The following is a 27,365-nucleotide window of genomic DNA, read 5'->3' on the forward strand; positions in this document are numbered from 1 at the left end:
CTTGTGTCCCATGAGTTCTATAGGCTTTCTTCACTCTTTTTTTTTTTTTTTCTTTTTGCTCCTCTGACTGGACAGTTACAAATTTCCTATCTTCCAGGTTGCTGACTCTTTCTTTTGCATGACTGAGTCTGCTTTTCTACTCCCTATTGAATTCTTCAATTGTATTTTTCAGCTCTAGGATTTCTTTTTTCTTTTCTTTTTTTTTTTTTTGGATGGTTTCTTTTTCGTTGCTGAACTTGTTGGGTTCATGCATTGTTTTCCTAATTCCATTTAGTCATCTGTGTGTTCTGGTAACTCACTAAACTGCCTTAAGAGCAGTATTCTGAATTCTTTGTCTGACAGAACATAGATCTCCATTTCTCTAGGGTCAGTTTTTAGAACTGTATTAGTTTCCTTTGGTGGTCTCAAATTTATCTGATTTTTCTTGGTCATTGATTCCTTATGTTGATATCTTCCCATTTGAGTAAGTGGTCTCTTCTTCCAGAATTTGCAAGTTTGCTTTGGCAGAGACAGGTCACTTCTCAGCTCAGTTTGGATTTCTGGATGTATCTGCTGGTGGGGCCTGCTACTAGGATCTATTTTTGTGTGAGGCAACTGTTTAAGCTCTGAGGTTGGGGAACGGGGATGCCACCGGCTAAGAGCAGCTGGATAAGATTGCTGGCATGGTTCCCTACCCAAGTGAGGCTGTAGGATGGGCTCTGTCGTTGCCTGAATTCTCTGGTCAGGCTTCCTACACAGTTGGGATGGATGCTATACTCAGCAGTTGGTGGGGCTATGAATTAGCTTTCTTGCCCTTGTGGGGCAGCAGAATGGGACCCAGGGCTTGCATGGCTCATTGCTTGAGGACCCAAATCAGGCAAGATTGTGCACGGAATATCCTGGTCAGGTGAGGCCACCAGTTTTGCTCTGTAGACAGGGAAAGCCACAGGCTGTGCTCTCTGTCCAAGTGCCACTGTAAGCAGGGCTGTTGGATGGGCTATGCAGCTTCTCATGTGCTCTGGGAGGGTTCCCTGGTCAGGTGGGCTAAAGGCTGTATTCAGCAATAAGTGGGGCTATGAATTAGTTTCTCTGTCCAGGAGCTGGGAGAACAGCTCCAAGGCCATTAAGGCTCTTTGTGGTCTTGACTCAAGCTGACCTGTGCCCCAAGTTCCCTGGTCCAACAGGGCTACTGGCTTTGCTCTGGGGGTGATCAGCTCTGCCCCCTGCCTCTGGTCTCAAGCATTGCTGGATTACGTAGCAGCTTCCAGGTGTTCTCAGCAACGCTTCCTGTTAGATGGGCCAAGAGCCAAACTGGCTGCCAGTAGGGCTATGTCTGTTCTCCTGCCTGGGCGGGACTGGGAGGCCGCTTCTGATAACTCCCAGATTTTCCCAAGGAGGCCTTCTGGTTGGGAGGGGCTGGGAGGCACACCACAGCTGGTGGGGCTACGACTCAGCTCTTCTGCCTGGAAATGAGCCGACCAGGCTCCAGGGACTGCAGAACTCCTCATTTGAGGAGCTGAGTCGTGCAGACCTGCACCCCACCAAGTTCCCTGGTCACACTGCACCATCGACTTGTTCTGCAAATGAGCAAAGACACAGGTTGGGACTACTGTGTGGGCTCTGCAAGTGGGAATTTGGTCTGCCAAGACCCAGTGCTGGAGGCCTCTCTCCCTTCTCCATCACCATCAGATTCCCAGTGGTTGAGCCCCACAGAGTCCCCTGCAATCCAAGGGGGTGAAACCAGGGCTGCCATGAAATGACCCACAATTCTGGGGGTGTTGAATGTCACCCCTGGACTCTCTTTTCCCTCTGGAGGAACCATAGGCCCAAGGGAGACCTCTCGGTGTGGGGCGGGGTGTGCTGACCTGGGGGAGGGGCAATGTGGTCAGTGTGTAGCTGCTCCTCTTACCCTCTTCCCACCCCCCCAGTGTGGTCTGCCTGGGTCTCTGTGGTACAGAAGGTGCTTCATCCTTGCTCCCGGGTTCTAGGATTCTCTCAGTGGTGTCTTGTCCGTGAATAGCTGTTAGTTGCTCTTGTGGCGGGGGGCAAAGTCAGGAACACCCTATGTCACCATCTTGGTGACATCATTCCCCTTACTGCGTGTTGAACACTGAGAACTTTATATGGATTAACTTCTTTAATCCTCATAACCATTTTATGGGCTAGATACTGCTATTTTTAAATCGTCTTTAATTTTTTTTTAGTTTTATTGAAGTATAGTTGATTTACAATGTTGTGTTAATTTCTGCTGTACAGCAAAGTGATTCAGTTATACATATATTCTTTTTCATATTCTTTTCCATTATGGTTTATCACAGGATATTGAATATAGTTCCCTGTGCTATACAGTAGGACCTAGCTGTTTATCCATCCTATATATACTAGTTTGCATCTGCTTATCCCAAACTCCTACTCCACCCCTCCCCCACCCCATCTCCCCCTTGGCCACCACAAGTCTGCTCTCTTTACCTGTGAGTCTGTTTCTGTTTCCTAGATATGTTCACTTGTGTCATATTTTAGATTCCACATATAAGTGTGATGTCATATGGTATTTGTCTTTTGCTGTATGACTTAATTTGCTTAGTATGATCATCTCTAGGTCCATCCATGTTGCTACAAATGGCATTATTTCATTCTTTTTTTATGGCTGAGTAGTACTCCATTGTATATATATACCACATCTTCTTTATCCATTCATCTGTTGATGGACATGTTGTTTCTATGTCTTGGCTACTGTAAATAGTGCTATGAAAATAGGGGTGCACGTATCTTTTTGAATTATAGTTTTGTACAGATATATGCCCAGGAGTGGGATTGCTGAATCATATGGCAACTCTAATTTTAGTTTTTTGAGGAACCTCCATACTGTTTTCCATAGTGGCTGCACCCATTTACATTCCCACCAACAGTGTAGGAGGGTTCCCTTTTCTCCACACCATATCCAGCAATTATTGTTTGTAGACTTTTTAATGATGGCCATTCTGACTGGTGTAAGGTGGTACCTCATTGTACTTTTGATTTGCATTTCTCTAGTAATTAGTGATGATGAGCATCTCTGTATGTCTTCTTTAGAGAAATGTCTATTTAGGTCTTCTGCCTATTTTTCCATTGGGTTGTTTGGTATTTTTGTTGTTACGTTGGGCTAGATACCGCTATTAACCCCATTTTACAGGTGTGAAAATCAAGGCACAGAGAGGATAAAGTGGGAACCTTTGATTCACACCCCCACTGCCTTTAAACCTGAGTGGGACCCCCACCCCAAGAGTAGATGCCCCTCTCCTCCATGATGGAAAATGGTGTTAACACTGCCCTTCACTGGGCCCTCTGTCTACACACCTGCTGGAGATGGCAAAGCTAAGCAGGGAGGCCGGAGAGGTAGGTTGGAGATGCAGAAGGTTCAAGGATGAATGAGGAGACGTTCCAATTCATCAGCACTGGTGATGGTAGATGCTCCATTATTTTTAACCATCACTTCCCCACCTCCCCCAAAGAAGCTGCTGGAGGTATGGGCAACCCCTGCCAGCACCCCTCCCCACCTGAGGCCTATATTAGGCCACTGGACGCATTCAGTCCCTCTCTGGATGAGGGCAGCTCTCCACCCAAGGCAGGCCCCTCAGTCACCGAATCTGAGGCAGCTACCCTGCTTTGTCCCTGGACTGTGGATTTGGGCTTCGAGCTTTTGACCAGGGAAGACATGGGCCCAGAAAGGACTTGCTCAGGTCACAGAGCGTGTAGATGTCAGAGCCAGAAGTAAACCCAGGTGTCCTAAGGCCAGGGTTATTTTCCCACCCCCATACTGCCATTGTGTGTGGAAGTTTGTGTGTGTGTGTGGGGGGGGGGGCGGCTATTATCATGCTCAGCGTTGCTCCCTTAAGAGGCAATGAACATCTTACAGAAGAGCTTTGGGCAACTGCCTGAGCCCCACGGGAGGAATGACCCTTACCCCACCAGTCAAAGGGAAGAGTCAGAACAGCCTCCATTCTTTCTTGTATTTACATAAAATCTCCAGAAAGAACTGGTATATTTGTTACCTTCGAGGAAACGGCCCACGGATGGGCTCTTGTACCATTTGAATGTTGAGCCATGTGAACTCAGAGCCTATTCAAAATAAATACCCTTTTAAAAATACTCTTTCCTTAAGCCCCAGGCTAGGAGTCAGGACTGCTCAGCTCTGGCCCCGCCTCCGCCCCGCAGACTGCACCTTTGGCCTCTCCCGTGATCTCTCTGGGCTGCTCCCTCCACTGTGAGATCTGAGCGGGCTAAACGAGTCACCCGCAGGCTCCTCTCCGCGCCTTCCTCCTTCTGGTTCTCAGAGCGGCTCGGACACTGGGACACAGAGGGGCTGGGTTCCTTTGTATGGTTTGTCTTTAAGTCGGTTTTCTTTTGCGAGTTCATGAAACACGACCTGATTCTCAGTTGGTTCTTCTAGCAATTTTGTTGCTACAAATCCAAGACTACGAAGGCTGTTCACACCACTGGAGCAGGAAAAACTCACCTAACTTTGCCAGCCTAGGACTTCAGGGGACTTACCGTTCATTTGTCTGCATGGGGAAAACAACGACGACGAGCGGCCTTTGGGAAATGGCACAGTGAGTCTCGGGGCCGGTAGGTGGAGTCGGGAGGCTGGGGCACTTCCCCACTGGGACGGGAGCTCTCAGGGCACAGCGATGGGGTATGAGGCTCTGCGCTTATAGGGAACTCAGCTGCTTCCTCCAGGACCTCAGGCACTTAAAGATCTCTGAGGCTTGGTTTTTCTCATCCATAGAAATGGAGCTAAAACTATCTACATCACAGGTTTGTCGTGTGAGTAGATCCGATACCTAGGTGTTCTGTGAATATTAATTTCCCTCCCTGTATTTTTAAGCAGGAGGCAAAGTCCTTCAAAAAGGAGACATATTCACACAACTGCCTTGTAGCAACTGGACCTGCAGAGATTTAATTGAGGTAAAAAACACAGGATTGTCACCAGAGTTGGTTGTACCGTATGAGCTATTCCCAAAGCACACAGAATGAACCAAATAACAAAACGGATGTTTTATGTCGTAGGCTGATGCCGAAAAAGTGTCTAGGGGTAAACAAGCCAACTGGATCTTAGTTTCTTATCCCATGACAGAGAAACGAGGGTGGGAGGCTGGAGAGTTGGTTTCTATGCATTGGACATGCAAGGGCAACCCCACAGCTTTCAAGACAAGAAAAATGGGGGCATTTTATTTAAACAATGGGGCAGATGTTGAACATCCCCTGCATGTCCCCCCGAGGAGCCCACTGATGGGAGGTGGGGCTGCAGGATGCTGTGCCAGAATGGCAGCAGCTCCCACTGGCACTTGATCCCTCCCTGCCAAGGCCAGGCCCCTCACCTCCTTCAGAACAAGTCTCCAAGCTCTGAGGAGGGGCGGCAGGGGGATGGGGTGGGCGGTGGCACAGCTGGAAAAGACAGATGGAAACACTTGTGTATACCCAAGGTGGTCCGGGAAGAGAAAGCCAAGGTGAGGACCAGAGCCATCCCAGACTTTCCCTATGGCTTGTCGGCTTCCTGATAGTTGGGTACTTGAGCCCTGAGAATCTAGCTGGGATGATCTGGGGAAGGGGAAGGGAGTGCTCCTGAGGACAGCCCCAGGGCCAGCAGAGGGAAGACAGGCAGCAAAACTTCTGGGGCCAGCCTCCAGCCACCTCCCACAGAGCTCTGGGCCCAATACTGAGAGAGTCAAAAGAGAGAGAACATTCAAGAAAGGGGACATTTTTTTTAAAAATGTCTGATCTCTACACGGCTGAGGTATTAGAGAGACGGAGCCTGGTCCCAGGGTACAGACACTCCAGGGGGGCTTTGTTCTGGCGAATTAAGGACCACACACGTGACCCCGGGAGCTCCAAGCAGGCCCTGCAGGTCTGAGACCAACTCCGCTCCAAAGGAGTCCCCTGGCCTCTGAAGGAGGCAGCTGCTCCAGTGCCACCTTCTCCTGAAGGTGCCCCTGTCCCCGCTGCCCCACGTCAGTGTTGCCAGTCCGCAGAAGTCACACAGGGCAGCCCGAGATGTGTTACACGGTCTCGGGCGGCGGCTTACTGTTTCTGGTCATACCATCCTTTCCCCCACCCCCCCAACGCCGCCGGTTCCCCGTGGTTCCTCTAGGTTCTGAGTGAGGCAAGCAGCAAAGAGGGGACGGGAGAACGCTTTATCAGAGGGAGTAAAGTGCAGGCAGCAACTCGGGCACTTGGTCTGGACACAGGAGAGGCCAGGCTGCCCCCCCCCCCACCAGCTCAGGGCCTCAGTAGCGATACACCTTCAGTCTGTTGTTCTCATCCAGGCCCAGCTGCAGGAGGCCGGAACCAGCTGTTGGCTTGGGCATCGAGGAGAAGAGATGTCTGGCCACAAGGTGAAGGAAAACTCTGCAGTCAGCTGAGCACACCTGGGGAAGGGTCACAGGCCAAACGGGGTCCTCCTCGCACCCCCAGGGCCCACACGCCTTGGCAGTTACAGCAAGAAGGGATCAGGGTTTGGACAGCAGCTAAAAAGATACGACTTGGGGTCATTCTTGTAATGTTCCAGCCACTTGCGGTGAGCCTCGATCATGTCCTGGAAGTTGGCGCTGCCCACCTCGGGGACTTGGGAGGGGGGACGCTGCAGGAGGCGGAGCTGCTCACTGTGGGGAGGGCAGAGGAGGCAGGAGTGCCAGAGGGTTGCGGGGGGGGGGGGGGCGGTCTCTGGAGCAAGGCATGAATGCCCCTCGGGGATGAGGAGCATCTGTTTCCAAAAGGGTGAATGCTCTTGACGGCAAGGCTCCCACATCTGCCTGTTCCCGGCCAATCTCATTTGCAAAAGCTTCCCTCTCTATCGACTCAAATACCTTCCCAGCAGCAGCTCCCAAGTTGGCCAAAGGGTGAGAGGGCTTGTACTTATGGTTGGGGGCCTGCAGGGATACATCAGGGGCTACATTCGGTAAGGAATAAGATGAATGGGAAACTAATAACAGGTTTCAATAATTGCCCATCTGTCTCCCCCCACAGGGCACCCCCTCTCACTCCAGATGTTGCTCAGTGGGCCTGGGGGAAGAAGGGAGCCGTGTGATGCAGACAGAGAGCTCAGGGGCAAGAGATGAAGGCCACACTCCAGGGCTGGAAGGGGCAGGGTCCCTCCAGGGGCCCATTTCTCCCCAAGGTGCCACAGGGCAGCTTCCTCACACGGCTGGATCAGGTAAGGCCCGCCGGGCCCCACTGGGACCTCATCGGTTGGGACTTTTCTCTGGCTGTGGAGCTGCACCGCAGAGCCAGGCAGCTTTGTGGCCTGGGGACCTGCCTAACCGCTCTGGGTGATGTGACAGGGAGTGCTGGTCCCCTCACAGGTCCCACCTGCCCAGGGAGCTACAGCGAGCAGCTGAACGGTGTGGCTCCACCCTGAGCCCCCAGGAAGGCTTACCTGGCAGACACATACCCCAGCCTGTTTTCCAGGGGGGCAGGGCCACTGCTGAGGAACGGGATGCCAGCTGGAAAAGTGGGAGGAAAGTGTTCAGAAATGGGCAGCGGTTCACCTGAGCCAGCCCCCTCCTGCCTTCCCCGAGAAACTGCAAAGGCACTGCCCCCCAAACAAAAACAGGAAAAGCTTCTGTGGTTGGAGGTGAGAGACAAGAGGATGGCCAGGAATGGTCCTATTTATTTTATTTCTAAAACTGAAATTATTTTCAATTTGGGTCGGGATAAGGAGACGAACTTTTTCCTTCAAATAACTGTTTTTATGGCTTTTCACATTCCTTAGCAGGGCTATGAGACCAGGGGAGGCCACATACAGCCAAGGGGTCATGAACCCTGGAGTCACAGAGACATGGGGTCAAAACCCAGTCTGTTGCTCACTCCCTGGGTACCCTGGAGCATATTATCAATACTTAACCTCTGAGTCTCAGTTTCGCCATCTGTAAAATGGGAATAAATATTATTACCTCAGAGGGTTAATATAAGGACTAAATGAAAAACCATATATTAAAATGCCTAGCCCATAATATATATAACACACAAGATGGCAGCAATCATGACACTGACAACAGTGACCTCCTAGGTTCGGCTGAGCTCTAGAATCCATTGTAAAGGCCCCATCCGGTAAACCATCAAGACACATAGGGCCTCCAGCCACAGGGCGAGCAGCAAGGTCCTCTCAGGCACCCGCCATGGAGTCAATGGGCCATGCCAAAGTTGGGGGTGAGGCGTAGGCAGAGGAGGAAGGCAGGGAGACTGAGCCCAGAACCACGCATGGCCTAGAGGGAGGCTTACTTGGAAAATACTTGCGCCACTTCTCCACCAGGAAGTCGTCCACGGTCTGAGCCACGGAGGAGGAGAGCCGGGGGCCCAGCTCTGGGTCCCAGGCCCACTGGGTAGATGTGGGTGGAGCCGGGGATGAGGCTGAGACCCGGGCCAGGGAGGGGTAGGAGGGAGCGGGGCTGCTCCTGGAGGCCTGGGTGGGGAGCGGTGCGGGCGTGGAGGTGAAAAGCGGCGGAGGCTGGGTGTCGAGGCTGCCCAGCACGCTGAGGACACCGTTGAGCTGGCTGCTGATCCGCTGCAGGGAGCTGCTCAGGTAGTGGATCTTGTTGGGGAAAGTGGGTCTCGGGCTCGGGCCGACTGAAAGGGAAGAGGCAGAGGGTGGGGCAGGACTCGGGCTCGGGGCCCTGGAATGGCCCAGGCCAAGCTGGCACTGTGCATCCTACCGGCCCACATCCCCACCCCTTCCCCGTTCCTCCCAACAAAAGCCCCAGGGCTTCTGTGTTCCAGACAGGCCGAGAGAAAGAGCATCCCCAGGGCGAGGCCCGCCACCCCTTTGTAGGCCACAGCTGCAGAGGGAGAAGAGCCTTCCCAGGGGGGCAGGGGGCGGCACCAGGAGGCACAGGCTAAGAGGGACCCCTGTCTCACTGTGAGGACCCTGCACGCTGGGAAGCCCAGAGGGCTCACTCCTGCCCAAGCGTCTGCTGAGCACCTGCTCCAGCCGCCGGCCCCTGGAGGCCCGCCACGCAGGGAGGGGCTGCACCTCCGTTCCCCATGGATACCCCACTCACCGTGAGGCAGGGGGCAGGATTCGGAACTGTCACTGCTCCCGTCTTCCAGGTCGCTGAGGTCAAAGGTCACCACCTTCTTGGTGGGGGGTCCTCTCAGAGTGTCTTCTTCTGAAGCCTGGTGGGTGAAGCGGCAGTAAGGACTTGCCCTGTGCTTTCTGCCCACTGCCCGCGTGACACCTGAGGACTTGGTGGGTAGGCTCTCTGGGCCCAAAGTTCTAGGAGAGGCACGTCATATAGGCTGCCTTACAGGCGAGGCTACGAGAACTCAGCCACCGAAGACAGGGCAGTAGGGCCACCAGGACCAGGCAGACCCCAACCCTTCCCCCCAGTAAACACTCCCCATGGTGTCTCTCCACCTAAGCTCCCCTCTTGTTGTACCTACACCTCTGGCATCTGGGGGACAGGCTACAAGGCCCCAGGGAAGGTAGGGAAACCTTCTAGGAGCCTCTATTCCTGACACCCGGGGCAAAGTTCTCCTCGGGCACCAGGACAGGCGCCAGTCCTCTCCCAAGAACCTTCAGGAAGCGGCTCCGGGTCTGCTCAGGACCACCCAGCACAGACATCCAAAGCCCCAGATGTGTTCAACAAATTCAAAGCCGAAGCCACTGCCGTTTTCACCAGCCCAGAAGCCCTAAGCCTACTGCCAATCCTGGGCCCTAGCAGCCCAGCTGTCCCGACACAGGACCAAAGAACCCAACTGAATCCCAGGAATAGAGGAGGGAGGCCATGGCAGCAATTGGGCTGCACCTCGTCCCAGAGAGAAGACTCCAGCTGTTGCAGCTTCTCCTCCTTTTTCTTCAGCAGGTCGTGGCCTTTCCGCATGGCTGACTTCATCTCATCCAGGTGCCTGGTCTCCTGCAGCCAGGAAGAAAGGGGAGGAGAAAGATGGTGACTAACCACACAGGCAGATGCCGGAGGCCCAGCTCTGCCGTTTGCAGGCTGGCTGATCTGGGTGATCTTGAACAAATCACTGAACTCTCAGTCTGGATATTCATCTAAAAAACAGCAATACTACTTCTCATAGGGTCGTGAGAAAGAAGAGATAGAGTATGCTATGTGCTCTCCACTATGCCCACTCCTAATAAACTCTCAAATGGTTACTGTTAACCAAATGGTTATTATTATCACTGCTCCAACTACCAATACTATCAGCAGCAGCATCGGGAAGGATTCAGCAGAGCAATGACAGGGCCTGGGGGTAGCATGCAGATGTCCCTGGGAAGGCTGCCCCGCTATAGGGACCAGCCTCTTGCCCTCTGCCGCCCCCCAGCCAGGCTTAGGGGCCACAGCTCACTCACCAGCTCTGAGCACCATCAGAGTTCTAAGGGACCAGGTATGATCGTCTGCCAAGACCCTCGAATGGCAGAGAGAGCTGTGATCCCACTGATAATAACCACGAAGTCTCTGCCTTTTCATTGCAAATTAGGGTCTCAGAGAAGGAAAACAGAGAAGTAACTCAAGCTTATGCCAAGTGTGCTCAAAAGATTTTCACTTATGAGTGAAGTCTTGAGTGTGATGGAATGGCCAAGCACTGTGGAACTTCTCTCCTCTTCCCCTAGAAAATGGGAACACCACTACTACCTTGCACATCATCTATGGATACTGTGAGGCCCAAATGACTTCCTATTAGAGAAAGCATTCCACACACTGCCTTGGCACGTAAATGTAAGGAAGCTTCCATCCTCATGGAGATCGTATCCTATATCTCCTGTCTGGTCTCCCTAGACTTGTCCAGTGACCCCAAAGCCCATGTGACCACTCTCGTGGAGTCACCAGAATGATCAACTGAGGGCGAGCCCAAAGGGAGTGCCGCCGGCTGCCCTAGGCCTCCCCCACACGTCTGGCAGGCCCTCCCCCGGGCTCCTGACCTCCTCCAGGTCCTTGCACACGTCCTCCAGGGCCTTGGTGCCTGGCGGGTCTTTGGCCGCCTCCTGAGCGCTGGCCAGCTCGTGGCGCCAGTGCTGCTGGGCGGCCTTCAGAGCCGTCTGCCGCCTCCGCATGGAGCGCGTCTGCCGGACCAGGAACTCCTTGGCGCTGCGGAGAGCTACCCCCTCGGCAGAGAGGTAGTGCCGGGCGCTGCGGGGGGACAGGCCAGGGCGGGGGGTTGGAGGGGGAAACACACTCTCTGAGAACCCCTGCTGTGGGTCACAACCACTTCCCCAGCAGATGCCCGTCCTGAGCACAGACCGCGGTGCTGGGGCCGGGCAGAGTGCGGGGACGTCGCCACTAAACACCCACAGAGCGCGGGGCACGCGCTGCGCTGAGTCCCCCGCCCTGACTCCGAAAGGCAGCGCGCCTGAGGCCTCCAGAGACGGCCAGACACTCCCAGCAGCCTGACCCACAAGCAGAGGTCAGCAGATGCCAGAGACCACCATGGGCACCTTCTTGGCTTGTCAGAGACGATTCCTCAGGCACCCAGGTCCCCTTCCCTGAACCGAGCCCCCCTGGAGACCGCCGTCACGTTTCAGTCCACCCCGGCTCTGTGACGCAGGCACTCACTTCCCCTTCCTGGCATCCTCAACGCAGAATAAGACAGGTTATTGGAACTCACCTGTCCAAGGACAAGTCGGTCTCCTCCTTGCTCTGGGAGAGGGAAAAGGATACCTCTTTAGTCTGGTTCTAGGACACACAGTCGAAAAGGCCCATTGAATGTAACATCAGATACACTATGGGCTCAAAGGACCCCGAAGTCCCTCCTAGTGGCCCAGACGCAGAAATGGTTCTGCCAGCCGCTGGACTATTCACTTACAGACATAATCTGACTGATGGAGAAGGGGACTAGGAATGATAAGAACAGGAGGCTAAGGTTCTATGCAGAACAGAGCCAGGACCCCTCCAGGAGCCCCACGCCCCGGTGCCCCACCCCCTCCCGGTGCACTCTTGGAGGCCCACCCCCCCCGGTGCCTGGAGCCTTGCCCTAGCCCAGCCACCCTGACCCTTCCAAGGCACAGAAAAGCTCACCGTCCCAAGCGATTTCCTCAGGTCCTCAATGTGGAGATCGGGCTCAAAACGTGGGGAAGCATTACTCTCCTCTACCGCCAGCTCTTTCAACAAGTCCTGCTTCCTCTGAGCTTTGGCCTCCAGGTCACTGTGGTGGGAGACGAAGGGGGGCGGGGGGGGGGAGGCAGGGTCACATGACGAAGCAGGCCAGGCAGCACACTGTCAGGGCTCCTGGGGGGAAGGGGGGAGAACCATCTCCATCCCTTCACTCCTGTCAAAGACCCTGGAGGCAGAGCTGGGGCGTGAACAGTAGAACCAGGGACCCCCGGGTACTCACAGCCCCGACTCCCTACAAAACGCAGCCCCTCCACCTGGCTCCACCTCTGCCTGTTAACTGGGCCATGAGTAGACAGGGCCCATGAGCAGCAGAGGTCAGAGGGCAGGCGAGAGGCAGTAGGGGTGGCTAAATGCACGGGTACAGACCACCTGACATGCTTCTGCAGCCTCTGACTCTGGGTCTGCAGCAAATCCACCTGGGACTCCAGCTCCAACTTGCGGGCCTGAAGCTCCTCGAGAATTCTTCGGAGCTGCCGGTTTGACTCCAACAGGTGGCTGTGCTCCTTCTTTGCCTCCTCCAGGTGCTGATGGGTGGCTGCGGCTTCCTGGGGGCAGCAGGAAAGAGAGACACACCCAGAGACGTGGGTGGTGGGGGGGGCGGGGCGGGAAAGGCAGGGAGCGGGCAGCACCAGACACCAGGGAAGAGCAATAGGGAGAGGATGGAACCAGGCACACTGAAGCCCTGTGTCTGCCTTCAGCGTCAGTGACCCCCACCAGCCCCACCCCCGGCGGCTCCTGAGCTGGTCCCACACACTGGGGCTATTGGTGCGATAGCAGCCAACATAGTCTGGAACCCAATTCCGTGGACAGATCAGGTGAACAAAGGGGTGGGGGAAGGGGAGATAGAGGAGGGAGGACAGGAGAGGCCGACAAACCTCGCTCTCCAGCGCAAACTGCCTCTGCACATCGAGGAGCTGCTGCTTCTCCTTCCGGGCGGCCTCCTCCTGCAGGCGAAGGAAAGGACCGGCCATCTGGCCATCTCCGGACCCCAGGTCCTCTCCTGGGGAAGCTGACTCCAAGGTCCAGGGTCCCCGAGAGCCTGTCCTCCGCCCCCGCTCCCACACCTGGACATCCAGCTGAGCCAATCTGGCCTTGACATCCTTGGTTCTGGTGTCAAGCTCCACCTCTAAATCTTGGAGTTTCCTTTCCTGCACAGAAGTGTAGGTGGAGAGAAAGACGTGAGCGTAGCAAGAGCACAGGCACGCGCTGAGCAGCAGGAGGGGTTTGTGACCTACCATCCCATACCACCTGCTCCAAGCTGGGCTGGCTTCCCCCACTTGCCCCCATGACCTCCCAGCAGCGCACCACCTCTCGTCTATTTCAGCGGGGGCGAGGAGAAGCGAAGGCGCCAACCCCGAGGCCCTGGGGCTGCTGACCTCCGCCTCTAGTCCTGGGGATGCTCCCTGGCCCAGAAAACAAAAGCGCAAGGATGCCCCAGCTTGCGCATGGCCAGCGAGAGACCCCCACCCCTGAAGCTGTCAGGCTCCGTCTGCTGCTGCTGCAGTGCCGGCCCCCAGCACTTTTCTGCCCGGGGTGGAAGGGTCGGGTAGGGCAGGCCCCAAGCGACCGTCAGTCCGGGGCCCCCACCTGCTCCCGGAGCCACCGCTGCTGGTCCTCGAGCTGCCGGGCCTGCTCCTGCCTCACCGTCTCCAACTCCCGCTCATGGGCCCTGCGCAGGCGCTCCAGCTCTCCCGTCAGGTGCCCCAGGAGTTCGGCCCGCTGCTTCCTCTCCTGCACGGACGGTGGGGCCGCCGGTGGGAAACCACAGCCGCCCCTCCCACCCCTAAAACCACAGCCCACCCTGCAGCCTTGGGTCAGTGCCATCAAGGACCCCAACAGGCCTCTAAGGCCGGCTCTTGGAGAAGAGCAGGAGAGCGCTGAGGATGGCGAGGTCCCGCCCCCAGAAAGCCTGCACCCCGGCTCTCTGCTGCTGAAACAACGCTGGTCAGACGTGCTGAGAAATCCCTGGGTGCAAGCCGGCCTCTCCCAGCACCCCTGCACGTCCAGCCTTCCTTCCTTAAGGGAAGAGAGACCGTTACTAAATTCTCCCTCTTCCTCAGCAAGGGCAGAACTGGTTTGGGAAGGGAGTCAACTACATTTCACCACGACGGGCCGCTATTTCTGCCCTGGTGCAAAGAGTCTGGGATACCGGTCCCAGTTACTGGAGGAGTAGCCTAGAAACCCCGGGTAAAGGCCTGGCTCTGGGCTAAAGTCAGCCACCAGCCCTCCCCCTCGTCCACCCCCAACATGAGCAACCCGGCACGGGTCCACTTAAGTCATTGAACGTTCCCACCGAAGGCTGAAGTTGGGCAGATAATATCTAAATATTGGTTGGCTCTTGCCAGTCTATTTCCTGGTGTCCTGGAATTTCTATTAACCCTGGTGGCACGGTGTTGGGTGGTTAAAATTGAAGACTTTGGAGTCAGACCGTCTGGCTTGAATCCTAGCTCCTCTACTTAACTAGCCAGGGTGGGCTTGGGAGAGTTGCTTACACTCCCCAGGTCTCAGTTTCCTCTTTTTAAAATGGAGATAATGAGAGTATGAACCCCCTAAGGGTGTCGTGAGGACTAATGAGGTAATATACATAAAGAGCTTAGGACAGTGCCCGGCACGTCGTACAAGCTCAGTACACGTCGGCTGTTATCAATATGAGAGCAAAGTGCAGCCTGATGATGGGGAGGAATCACTCCTCACCTAATGCTTTAGTAAAAACGCAAAACACGATCTCACCATTGCAGGGTGCCAGGAAAGAAAGCCTCCCACCACCCCTGACCACAGGTGGTCCCCTTCCCAGGCCCTCCGGCCAGCCGGGAAATGAGTCCAGTGTGTGTGTGTGTGTGTGTGTGTGTGTGTGTGTGTGTGTGTGCGCGCGCACGCGTGTGTGTGCACGTGTGTGTGTGTGTGTGTGTGTGTGTGTGACCCCGGGGTGTGTGTGTGTGACCCCGGGGTGTGTGTGTGTGTGTGAGACCCCAGTGTGTGTGTGTGTGACCCCGGGGTGTGTGTGTGTGTGTGTGTGACCCCGGGGTGTGTGTGTGTGCGCGTGCATGTGTATGTGTGTGACCCCGGGGTGTGTGTGTGAGACCCCGGTGTGTGTATGTGTGACCCCGGGGGGGTGTGCGTGTGTGTGTCTGCGCATGCACGTGTGCGCACGCACGTGTGTGCACACGTGCACGCACACGCGCGCACCAGGGAATGTGGCGCAGTCACCTCGGCGGCGTACTGCTCCCGGGCCTCAGCCACCAGCTGCTGATGCTCCGCCTTCATCTTGTCCATCTTCCTCTCGTGTTCCCTCTCCACCTCCTGGCGCTTCTCTCTCAGGAGGCCACTGAGCTGCAGGGCAGGCGGCAGGGACGCAACATGCAGGACTGAGGCTGTTGCAGCACCCGGGGACCGAAGCACTTGGAGGGACTCATACACACACGTGATACAACCTCCCCAACGTCTCCACATGCACACGTCAGGTGACACACACGGCCACACCCAGCACGCCCTCGTCCTCACATATAGGGCACGGGGGTGGAGAAGCACTTGGCCTCCAGGGAACTAAGGCATAAAAACGGACCCTGAAGTCCCGACCCCAGCTGAGCTGTCCAAAGCAAAGCAGAGGACCCCTGGGCCAGGGTGGCTCGGCCGACCGCCAGAGTGTCCGCGACGGGTACACAGAGTCGAAGGGGCAGACCAGCACTCACCTCTTGCTCATATTCGAGAGCCTGGTACACTTTCTGATGAGCTCTCTGCTCCGCCCACCCAAGGCTCTCCTGCAGCTGGGCCTCCTCTTTCTGTTGTGCTTCCTCCATCTTCTTCTGGAGGCTGGAGACCACCTGGGGAGGCACCCGCACAAGGGAGCGTGACCCGCACAGAGCACTGCAGGGTGGCCGCGGGGGGCTCGCTTCCCAGGGACCCAGCACCCATCCCCCCGGGGGCTGCAGGAGAGGGAGACTCCCTCCCTAGGGGACGGGGTGCAGGTGAAGGGGTCCCGCGGCTCACACCCCAGGATGCCCAGGGTCTGCCCCGCAGGCCGCCGCCCCTCACCTCCCTGTGCTTGGCCTCCAGCGAGGAAGAGAGCCGCTCCAGCTCCTCTCTGTGCTCCCTCTCCAGCGCTGCCACCGCCTGGGGCAGAACAGAGGGCCTGTGAGGACGCAGGGCAGGCTGGCCAGGCTCTAACATGAGATGAGGGAGAGCCAGAAGACCACCCCCAGTGCCTCTCGAGCTAAGCAGTCAAGGGGAACCGCAGGCACGTCTTTGTTCCTCCGAAATAACTGTCCCTCAAGTCTGCACCTTGCAAACGAACAGGGACGTGAAGGCCAGAGTGGAGGGGCCTTTCAGTAAGGCTCGGTCACGGCTTCCATTCCCCTGCCTCTAGGCCACCGGTACACAGGCAACACTCCTGCCTGTGAATAAGGGCCAGGCAGGGAGGCCTGCACATCTCAGCACCACCTCCCAGAGCGTGTGCGGTACAATGACGTCCCCACACCCCCATGCCTCGCTGCAGGCTCCCCGGGCCTGAGAGCTGAAACTCCACCCATCACCAAAAGAAAACAAAAGTTCCACGTGGCCTATCACCTACTTCAGCCTCTTACCTAGAGACAGACCCACCGGACCGGAGGGACAGGGAGTAAGGACAAAGGAGAAAAACTTCCTCTGAGCGGGCTAGCCTCTCACTCCGAGGCAGGGGAGGAAAGGAGAGAAACGCGAGGTCCTCACAGATGCCCCTCAGGGACAAGGACAAGGACAGGGCCCCTTGGTCTCAAGAGCTCTGGTCTGGTTTAAGTTCTTTCAGTCATGAAATCTTCCCAAGTCCACAGGCCAGGTCCACATGGGCCCAGACAGCCGGCCCAACATCTCGTTGCCGATCCACGCAGACACCCGCTCTCCACCTGGCTCCCCACCCTGCGCCCCAAGGCTGGCGCTTCCTCTTCCTCAGTGCTCAGTCCCTCCCCAGGCAGCCCAGGATCACATCGGGGCGGGGAGGGGGGCGCTCACGTCTTTCCTCTCCCCTTCCAGCTGCTCCCTCAGCTGCTGCACGGCCCTCTCCTTCTCTGTGTTCAGGGCGGCCTGCTCTCTCTTCTCCGAAGCCTCCATGTCTTCCCTGAGACGCTCCAGCGTCTGCCTGCTTCTCTCTTCCAAGCTGGCCCTCTCAGCCTTCTGTAGAGACTCCAGCTCTTCTCGCAGCCTCTGCAGGGAAGCCTCGTGCTCGGCCCTGGGCAGACAAGCGGGTGGGGATGGGCCTGGGCACTGGGGGAGGGGGGGTGGACCTCCAGGGGGCCGGGCAGCCCACAGCCCGCACTCACCTGATTTGGTCCTCATCCGCTTCCACGCTGCACTGCACCTGGGCGCAGACCCGGGACAGCCTCTGGCCTTCCTGCTCTCTCACCAGGCTCTCCTCTTCCTCGGTGGCTCTCTGCAGCTGCTCCTTCAGGGAACTGTAAGCAAAGGAAAGGCAAGTTTGTTGGGGGGACAAGGCCTTCCCTCTTTTAGGCATAACCCCTGGCTCTCGGCCTCCAAAAGCCCGTAGCCTGCCTGTGAAGCTTCCTAAGTCTTTTTTTTTTTTTTAATTCATTATTTATTTTTGGCTGCCTTGGGTCTTTGTTGCTGCGCACGGGCTTTCTCTAGTTGTGGCGAGCAGGGGCTACTTTTCGTTGCGGTGCGCAGGCTTCTTATTGCGGTGGCTTCTCCTGTTGCAGAGCACGGGCTCTAGACATGCAGGCTTCAGTAGTTGTGACACGTGGGCTCAGTAGTTGTGGCTCATGGGCTTAGTTGCTCTGCGGCATGTGGGATCTTCCCGGACCAGGACTCGAACCCATGTCCCCTGTGTTGGCAGGCAGATTCCCAACCGCTGCGCCACCAGGGAAGTCCTTTTTTTTTTTTTTAATTTATTACTTATTTTTGGCTGCATTGGGTTTTTTCATTGCTGCACGTGGACTTCTCATTGGGGTGGCTTCTCTTGTTGCGGAGCACGGGCTTTAGGTGTGCGGGCTTCAGTAGTTGTGGCACGTGGGCTCAGCAGTTGTGGTGCATGGGCTTAGTTGCTCTGCAGCATGTGGGATCTTCCCGGACCAGGGCTCAAACCTGTGTCCCCTGCATTGGCAGGTGGATTCTTAACCACTGCACCACCAGGGAAGTCCGAAGCTTCCTAAGTCTTAAAGACGAGTCTAACCTCAGCCTCTGCATCCTGCTGCCTCCCTCTAATACCTCCCCGGGTTAGAGGGGCTATGAACCACCTGCTATTTGCCGCCGGAAGCAGATTACAGGCTCCTTGATCCCAGCACAGCATTTCTGCCAAAGGCTCCCCTCGGCCTCCAGGTTCACCTCAGTGGCGTTCACTCAAGGTGGGATCCAGTCTGACTCCAGCCCAGCTCTGGCCACGGCAGATGAGCCACCCCCTCTAAACCCCACTACGCTCGTCCCTGCCTCTTGGCCTTTGTTCATGCTGGTTCCCCCGCCTAGAATCCCCTTTCCTACCTGACGAACCCGTGTTCCTTGTTCAACACCCAGCTCCCTCCTCTCAGAGAAGTCTCTCCAAGTTCATCAATTACCTTTCTGCTCCCAACACACTTTATATGATGACCTTTCTTATCCATGCCGCTCGGTGCCACGCATCACGCTGCACCATAATTAATTAATCTTTTGTACGTGTGTTTTCCTTACAAGTCTGGGAGCTTCTCCAGAGAAAGAGTCTTGTCTTAAAACCTGTTTTATCCTATGTGCCAAACACAGTAACAGATACGAAGTAGGTACTCAGTGCATGTTTGTTGAATTTGAACAGTATCGCCCAGGCCTAAACCATAAGCAAGCTTTGATTATCTATGAGGGGTGTCTTACTCGCAGACTAACGATAGTAACCATCTCATCCCAAGCAGACAGCCCTCCTGCGGCCCCCACGTGACCAGGGGCTGTGTGCTGTGCATGATTCGGAAGACAATTTCTTTGAAAAGCTTCTGGAGTGAATTCCAAAGCCAGAAAAGATTTAGGTTCATTTCCTATTTTAAGTTATCAGCACCTCTGCTGCTCTCTTCCACGATGACAGAAAATTTGAGTGAAGTAAAAATCCTTCCTTCTAGATTCCCCAGAAATCCTTTCTCTTCATCCCGTGGCCAAATGTTACACGTAGCACCGCAGAATGGCAGAGCTGGAAGGGTCTTTAGAGGTTAAGTCCTGCATTTTACAACTCTCTTTATCTTACAACTAAACTCAATCTCCTCGTTTTGTAACTAAAGAAACTAAGAGTGAGCCTGTCTGCCTTCCTGCCTGCTTTCTCATTCGAGAAATATTTGCTACAAGGTCAGCTGGGGTTTCCAGAAATTTCTACCAAGTGGCAGCTTCCCAGCAGAGAGGAGGCCCCACCCCTCAGAAAGGCTCACACGTAAACAGAAACAGGGTTCTCGTGATAAACTACTTTGAAGACAGCCAGGCAAGGCACTGCCCACAGAGAAACCGCTTAGTCAAGACCGCTGACACTGTACTGATTTCGACTGAAAATATTTACAATCAAGAGCCACCATTTATTGAGCAACTACTGTGTTTCAGGCCCTGAGTCGGATACTTTTGGCAGGCTGGTTTTCACCACGACTTAAGAGGTCTCTGGGAGGCCCCCTGTGCAGTTGGGGGGTTTGGGGAGGGCCAAAAGGCACAGTCAGCCCAGCCGAGGGTGACCAGGAAGAGAGAGGAGCCTGGTAGGCGGGCAGGGAGACACCACGGGGATTTCCTCCCAGGCACTGTCTCTCAAGGTAAGCTGAGTCGCACCTGTTTGGGTGGGCCCCCGCCCCAAGTTTCAGTTGGCTGGAAGAGGAGGATGCTGTGGGAAGATCTGTTCTCTGGGATGCACTCTGGCTGGGGATCCAGGAGGGGTGACATAAGGATGGACGCAGGGTCAGTAGATCCTGTGTTGGGCTAATGAGAGAGATTGTCCCCAACCCTCTGGGTAGTTGGGTGTTGGTTTTGTTAGTTTCTCTAAATTAAGCAAAAATATTTTTATAAGTCTTTGCTATGTATGATAGAAAAATAGCAAGTCTCTAGCACTTTTGGATGTTCTGTCCAAGAGGACAAGATTTAGCCTTTAGTTTAATTGCCAAGTAAGTGAAATATATTAACATCTTTTTGTAGCACCTTTCCCATCCTGGGACTGACAGAGATTGCTTATTACCCTCTCAATATCCATTCTCCCATTTTTCTTTACTAAGAGAACCCTGATCTTTTTCTATCAGATACAGAGAACCAGCTAAAAGACTACATTTCCCAGTTACCCTTTGCAACCAGGGGTAGCCAGCCAGATATAAGTGGAAATTATTGGGTAAAGTTTCCAGGAAAACTCCTTTAAAGAATAAGCAGAAGTTATTGGGTAAAGTTTCCAGGAAAGTGCCTTCTAAGGGACTGAATGAGCTAGAAGGTGCCCCTATTGTTCCTGCCTGGAGCACAGACACGATGGCTGGAGATCCAGCAGCTATATTGGACTGTAAAGAGACCCTGAGAGTAAAACCCAGCACTAAAGATGGCAGAGAGATTAAAGGAGACCAGGGACCTGGCGACTCTGTGGAGCCATCATGCCAGCCCTGAACTGCTTTTTCCTATAAAAAGAAAACTCCAGCATACATACACACAATCCTATACATGCAGGCCCAGCCCAGGCTTACATGTCGCATTTGTCTAGGGCCTCGCAGACAGCTACTCAAAGAGTAGGAACTCACATAGAAACTTCTGGGTCCGAGAGCACCTCACACCATGTCACGTGGTCCCTCCCAATCTCACTGGGTTCCAACAGGGCCCTGGCTCCCAAGAGAGAGGACGATGCAGTTGTTCTCCGGAGACAAAGCCTCTGGGTTAATCCGGGCTCTGCTGCTTACGAGCCTCCACACCTGGGACAAGCTACGTAACCTTTCTGTGCCTCAGTTTCTTTGTCTCTATTATAGATGCTACAAAACAGAATTGATGACGACACCTCATAAGGGCCGTTCCGAGGACCGAACAAATTAATAGATATAAAGCATGTGGATCAGTGTAATCTCTCAAAAAATGTTAGCTACCCTCATTATGATCACGCCTCCCAAGTCCTCCCCAAAAAGAGGAGAGGCACGAGCCCTGGCCAGGGAGCCCACCGCTCCACACGGGCCACTGAGGAGCAGTCCTGGAGGGGCCCCGGGCATCCCCGTGGCTGCCAGGGCGGGAGGAGGGTGGCCCTGCACAGCCGGGGTGGCTGGGCTGGGGGCGGGGCGGGACCTGAGCGCCTTCTCCTTCTGCCGGTGAAGCTGCAGGGTCTCCGCCTCCTCCTCCTGCCACAGCTTCTCCTGCAGCCGCTGCATCTTCTCTCGCTTGGACTCCAGGAGCCAGCTCTGCTCTTGCTCGAGTTCTTGGGCCACCGCCTCTTCCGTGGCCTTCAGTGCAGCCTCTGAGAGCTGCTCTGGGGAAGCCGCAGGCTCTGTAGATCGCCTGCCAAGGGTGGAAGCAGCATTTCACTAGGTTTACTATCCACCCACCTTTCGGCACTAGGATTTATACAGATACAGAACAGCACATACGGAACCGTAACAGAGGGCCCAGGGTCAGGAATCGTAAGTGCAAATCAGGTACCCAAGGGCGGGAGGCAAGGCTACCCTCTCGAAGACACAGGCAGCATTTGTTCTATAGGACAAGCCCCACGGGGGCTGTCAAAGGCCCCGAGGGCCTGGGGATGAGGGTGGCCCGTAGGAGGCTCTCAGGGGACCTGGTAGGTTGTGGCCTGAGTGAACACCCAAGCTGTGTGGCTCAAGGGCTGGCGGCAGCAGGAAGAGAGCGAAGCTCCGGCCCTCATGGATTCCTCCCCAGAGTGGCTCATGGCCCTGTTTCCGACTCCCTACCAGGGCTCTCCCTGCTACTTGAGGCTCATGCCCGCGGTTTGGGAAGTCCCCAGAGGCTGCTCTCTGACTCTCAAACTGAACAGAGGCCAGTGTGTATGAGCCAGCGGGAGAAGCAGCAGCATGTCTCCTCGCTGCTAGAACTCCTAGCCCTGAGACCTAGAATAGTCCATGGAGGCCCAGGAATGGGAAACCGTCCTGCCCACTCTGCCAAGGGAGCCGGGCAGGAGACCCTTCCCTAAGCCAAAGACAGTAGCAAGAGCACAACCAGAATGCCAGGCTCCATATCTCCCCGATGATGCCACAGCTTCATCCGCTTAGAGTGAATTCACTGTTTGGAAATGTGCAAAAGAAATTCTAACCTGGATGCATAAGGCATAAGGTAAGATAAGGAACACTGGTATCGGTTAAAGAGATGTTTATAATGAAGGCTGTTATGTTGCTTGTATTCTGGTTCTTAAAGGAAATACCCAAAGAGAAACCCCAAGAACATTTTAAGCAATGAAAGCATAAGCGGGATAAAGTGTTTTGCCTCCCAGAGTGGCTTTCCTAAAGGCCAGGACATGCTGGCATTCCCAGGTCCCTAAATCTTACATCAGAAATTGGTCTGGCCACCCAACCACCATCTTCTCCCATGGTGCTCCAGCTGCGGCAGGCCTGGCACGGTGGCCCAGTGGACCCCAACAGCATATGGGCGTGGTCCAAATCAAGGACAAGAGGGCCCAGAGTCCAAGAGGGGAGCCAGTCCCCCGTCCACCGCTGGGGATGTAAACCCCCCTCCTCACTCAGCTCCCACACTGCAGCCGACAGAAGGCAGCGGGCAGGATCAGATTAGAACAGCAGAAGTAAACAAGGGCTCTGGAATTCCATTTCATCCCCTTGAGGCCAGAGAGAGAAGGAAGACACAAAAGGCTACTGACATCTCTGAAATATCATTAAGATCTTTCCTAAAATCATGACTCAGACCAGAAACACTCTTGAATTCTGCCTTCAGTTCTCTTCTGCTCCCAAGCCCATCTCCCCGCTTCCAATTCCCAGCTTCCTCTCAGTCCCCTGTCCCCGCCCGACTGACGCAGATGTAAGATGTGGCCGCCACCTCCTCTGAGAATCTCACCCTCGGAAAGAGCCTCCCCCCGCAGCTCTCAGTCTCACCAACCCTCCAACTCATTTCCAACCTGAGCTGAAAACATCTTTTTTCCCTGAGATGGTACCTTTTAATGTCTCTCTCCCCTGTGGGCTACGTAGCTATGTGGAGCCCTGGGGACAGAGGCTGCGGAGAGATGGGGCATCAGCCGGCGTGCCAGTGTGTGCCCGGGCTGCACGCACCACTGAGCCTGCCTGCACGCCTGGCACACAGGCAAATGGGGCTGCTTTTCAGTGGGCCTCTTCTCCGTGTCCCTGTTTTAAAGATCGAGTATCCCAAACTCCCAGCTTAGGTCCAAGGCGGTCAAACAGTGAGCCTGAAAGATCTGTGAGATAACTGGGCAGTTGGAGACTGCAGAGGAAGAGGCAGGTCCGATTTCTAGGCCACTCCTCAGGTATCAGCATCAGTGAGACCCAGTTTGCAACAGTTGGTGGCCAAGAGGAGGCTCAGGAAGAGCATCGTCCTTTCAGACTGGCCACCAAGTTACTCCGAGCCACATGAGGGAAAGCAAGGAGGGAAGGCGGGCAGGGAGGGAGGAGGATATGATACCCATGGCCCTGAAATGGCCAGGGTACCACTAAAACTCAGATCACTATCAGGGATCCTGTCTCCGCTCACTTGCAACCCAGTTGTCTTAATTCATTTACCCTCTCTCTATACACACTTCATGGAAGATGCTGGGATGACAAACGGAAGGGTATCCTTGTTTCCCAGACCCAGGCCTCCGGCCATAAAGCACGCACAGCGGCGGCTGCTTGCCAGCCCTGCCTGCACTCCCTGACCTGCCCTTTGCTCTTAACTCCTCCTGATTCAACTTGACAATATCTATGCAGGCGACAGACTCTACTAATCATGCTTTTTATTTTCTGTATTTCATGATGTTCTGGCATCTGAAAAAGCTGGCTGGTCAAGGAGAGGGTGCCCCCCCCCCAAGACCAGCCAATCCTTACAGACAGCAAAGGGAGTATGTCTTTCACATGCAAACCAACCAATCCCTACACCCCCTACCATCTCCTGATCTATTTCCTACGCCCAAAATCACCCAGGGCCAGGCACTAGGTAACTAGAGACCAGGCCCAGAGCCCTCCAAAATTATTCAAACTTTCCACCTCTCCACTCGCTCAGGGTACTTACCCTGCCTCGCCCATTGCTTCCCACGAAAACCCCAATAAAGGCTCTGGGTCACGCTCTTCCTTCTCGCCTCTTTGGCCTCCTGACCAACTCTGGTCCTTCCCCACGTGGCCCCACCTGGCGTGGCATGCCCTCTTCTCTCTGGAAATATAAGGAATAAATTCTTCTTTCAGTGGAATTGGCCTCTCTGTGTTGTCACTCAGTCACCTCCATAAATTAAAATCCCATGGATACAAATGAGGCACAGACACAGAACCACTCCCCACGAATCCCAGAAAAATCAATCGATTCTTAACATAGCTGTAAAGATTAATAACAAGGAAGTTATGGAGGCTGAGAAGACTCAGGAAAGGAACAGAAGACATTTCCTAAGGGCGCTGTGTAAACTGAAACTGTGGGGTCCGGGAGAGAGCCCCCCCAGCAGGGGCAGCCTCCCTGGGATGGGAGGAGAAACACAAAGGAAGGGGACTCATCAGCCCAGGCAGCCAGGAGGAGCCTCACTGGCCAGCTTCTCTTCCAGAAGCCCTGGGAAAATGCCCTCTGACCTCTGCCCAGAGGGTCCTGTTTCTGAACCCCACTCACCTCCTTTCCTCATCAAAAGCACCCTGATCTGGCTGTCCACAGCCACCCAGGGGACCTGGGAAAGCTATGTCATTCCTCAGGGGCACAGCTGTCACTGTGGGATATACCACCACCTCAAAAATGGGCTACCCCTTCCCTACATCACTCCGGCAGCGCTACAGCGATGACATGAGACTGTGCACTCACGTGCCCCACCAGCTCTCGGTGACGCTTCCTGTGAGTAATCAGTGCGTGAACCTGTCTCTGCTCAACAGTCAGCCCGAATCCTGAGGACGCTTAATTCTTTTGTACTGCTCAGTTCACAGACAGGAAAAACTGTATCACCCTGACACCTGTTTCTCTCCATGCAGAGAAAAGGCACGGTGGCTGCAGAGCAAGAGTCAGAAGTCGACGGCTCAGGTGACTAGAGGGCTCAGGTCCTAATTCTGCCACCGACTGGCGATGTGACCTTGGGCAAATCACTTCACCTCCCTGAACCTCAGTTTCCTTATCTCTAAAAGGGGTGAGAAAGGGGAGGAGAGCGGTAAGGTTTCTAAGTTTTAGAAGTGCTTGGTGCAACAGCACAAGTGAGCTTTGAACCCAGGCACAAAAGATATATACTGTGTACTGGATAATTCCATTCATATGAAGTTAGAGAACTGGAAAAACGAATCTATGGGACAGAAGCTAGAATAGCGGTGACCTAGGGCAGGTGGACTGAGAGGAAAGAGGCCTGAGGAAACTTTCAGGAGGGATGGAAATGTTCTGCAAATGATCTGGGTGGTTGTGATACGGTGTATATGTATGTAAACACTCACTGACTTGGACATTTCAGATGTGTGTACTTTCATGTATATAAATACCTCAGTAATTTTTTCAAAGAAAAACAGTGCTTGGTAGAGGGGAAAACACGCTTTACCAGGTTTCTGCTAATGACCCAGGAGATACCCTACCCCGTCCCCCTCGCTTCCAGCCTCGTACCCCAGGTGCTGACCAGGGGAGCCCCGGGGGCTGCACGCAGAACCAAGGGTTCACTCACTCTCCCCCCACTCCACTCCTTGAGCCGGAACCAGAGCATCCCCTCCCCACCATCCAAGACCAGATGGGCACTGAAGCAACCCACACACAGTGGAGGACAGGGACAGACATGAAAACTGGCCCTTACACCTCTGGAGAGACTGGCAGGGTGGGGCTGACCACCACCTTCTCCTCGGGCTCCTCGGCCTCGTCCTGCCCAGGGCCCGGCCCCTCGGCCTGGGAGCACTGCTCCTCGCCCCTCTCGTGGGCGGCAGGTGGGCTTGGGATCTCCTCCCTTGACAGCAACAAGGAAGCAACTGTGTTAAAGCCAGAGGAAGGTGAGAGGCTCCGGGTGTACCCCATTCGGGGTCAAAGGTCTGTGATGGGGACGAAGGAGGCAGCGGCCCCGGCAAGAGCTGTGGTGTCCCTATCTCAGGTCTCAGATCCCAGCTCCCCTCCCTGCCTCTTCCCGAGCAGTTTACACTGAAGGACCAGAGATCCGTGCCCCAGGTGGGATGCAGAATGGTTACGGCACCGAGGAGAAGCTCTGCACATGGCAGGGGATCCGTGGATACTGCTGACTAAACACGACTGCTGCCCAGCCTCCCCCAGTGACTCATTCCAACCAGATGAGCTCTAAGACCAGCGTCTTCCTCTTGCCAGGGGAACAAACTAGCAAATCTACACCGGCTCTGGAGCAGGCTAGGGAGTGAAGGTCCTCTCAGCAGGCCTCAGGGAAGCCCGGGGCCCTGCACCCAGCAGGGCTCCCCACAGGCTTGCTGAGTGACTAGCGGTGGGATGGCTGCTGGGAAGGAGGGGGCTGGCAGGTGGGCACCAGGAGAAATGGCCCCCCTGGCAGGAACAGCCTAGTCCGGGGTGACAGCAGTCTCTGCCCCGGCCCCTGGCAGGAGGGCAGCTGGGTCAGAAGACATACGTCCTAGTTCCAGAGTTTCTAAGCTCCCCTAATCAGACTGTGCACCCCGACTTTAGCTGTAGGCCAAGGACGAGGAAGAGGCAGATTTCCTAACTCTCTAGCTTGTGTGAAACACTAAGCAGAAACGTCCCTTGCCGCTGCTTAGGCTGCAACCCCGCCCCCTGCTCTCCCCACCTCTCCAGGCCCGCCACGCCCACCCTGGGAGGCTTCCAGCCCACCCTTACCTCTGCAGGGGACCAGGGGGCGCGGGGCTGCCTGCAGAGCCCTCCCCAGGCTCCTCTGCCCCCTTCCGTTCCGGCTGCTCCTCCAGGGGCTGCGGAGGCCCTTCATCCTTGGCCTGGCTGTGAAGGGGACTCTGGAGCCGCTCCCCATGCAGAAGAGGAGGAGATAACCTGGGCAGAGCAGCAGAGTCAGGGCCTCCGCTCAGAGAGCAGCAGGAGAATTGGGGAGTGGAGTGCGGGGACCAAGGTCCATGCCTCCTGCGGGCTGGACCCCAGCCGGGGCCCCACCTCCATGGAGAGCCCACGGAGGCCAAAGCAGCCAGAAAAGCAGGACGAAGGAACTCCCTCCGGAGCTCTCCCTTGGCCTGGACTACACTCAGCCTTCCCAGGTCCCTGGGCTGCATTTGCTTGGCCCAGGAGTGAGAGCTGGGCACGCGCACAGGCATATGCATTCCTGCCATC

General features: G+C 55.2%; 1 protein-coding gene across 18 annotated transcripts in view; it reads right to left on the reverse strand.

Moving 5' to 3' along the window:
• Positions 1-4,885: 4,885 nt before the first annotated feature.
• The window catches only part of CEP164 (centrosomal protein 164), a 72,222-nt gene continuing 49,742 nt past the window's right edge, over positions 4,886-27,365 (reverse strand). For 9 of the 18 annotated variants that reach the window (XM_082411028.1, XM_082411036.1, XM_082411032.1 and 6 more), the window contains 23 exons: positions 26,907-27,074; positions 25,897-26,043; positions 24,174-24,311; positions 21,282-21,491; positions 19,812-19,898; positions 17,360-17,491; positions 17,052-17,268; positions 16,101-16,178; positions 15,758-15,889; positions 15,276-15,398; positions 13,656-13,799; positions 13,133-13,216; positions 12,944-13,012; positions 12,435-12,613; positions 11,973-12,099; positions 11,563-11,630; positions 10,880-11,087; positions 9,759-9,866; positions 9,012-9,126; positions 8,236-8,580; positions 7,391-7,457; positions 6,495-6,617; positions 4,886-6,339 (listed from right to left, as the gene is read on the reverse strand). In XM_082411028.1, the coding sequence (XP_082267154.1) occupies positions 6,243-6,339; positions 6,495-6,617; positions 7,391-7,457; positions 8,236-8,580; positions 9,012-9,126; positions 9,759-9,866; positions 10,880-11,087; positions 11,563-11,630; positions 11,973-12,099; positions 12,435-12,613; positions 12,944-13,012; positions 13,133-13,216; positions 13,656-13,799; positions 15,276-15,398; positions 15,758-15,889; positions 16,101-16,178; positions 17,052-17,268; positions 17,360-17,491; positions 19,812-19,898; positions 21,282-21,491; positions 24,174-24,311; positions 25,897-26,043; positions 26,907-27,074 (3,166 nt within the window). In that variant the 3' untranslated portion in view covers positions 4,886-6,242. The other 9 variants (XM_082411033.1, XM_082411034.1, XM_082411031.1 and 6 more) reach the window with 9 other exon arrangements.

The sequence above is a fragment of the Balaenoptera physalus genome (assembly GCF_965194825.1).
Source record: "Balaenoptera physalus genome assembly, chromosome: 10".
Taxonomy (NCBI): Eukaryota; Metazoa; Chordata; class Mammalia; order Artiodactyla; family Balaenopteridae; genus Balaenoptera; species Balaenoptera physalus.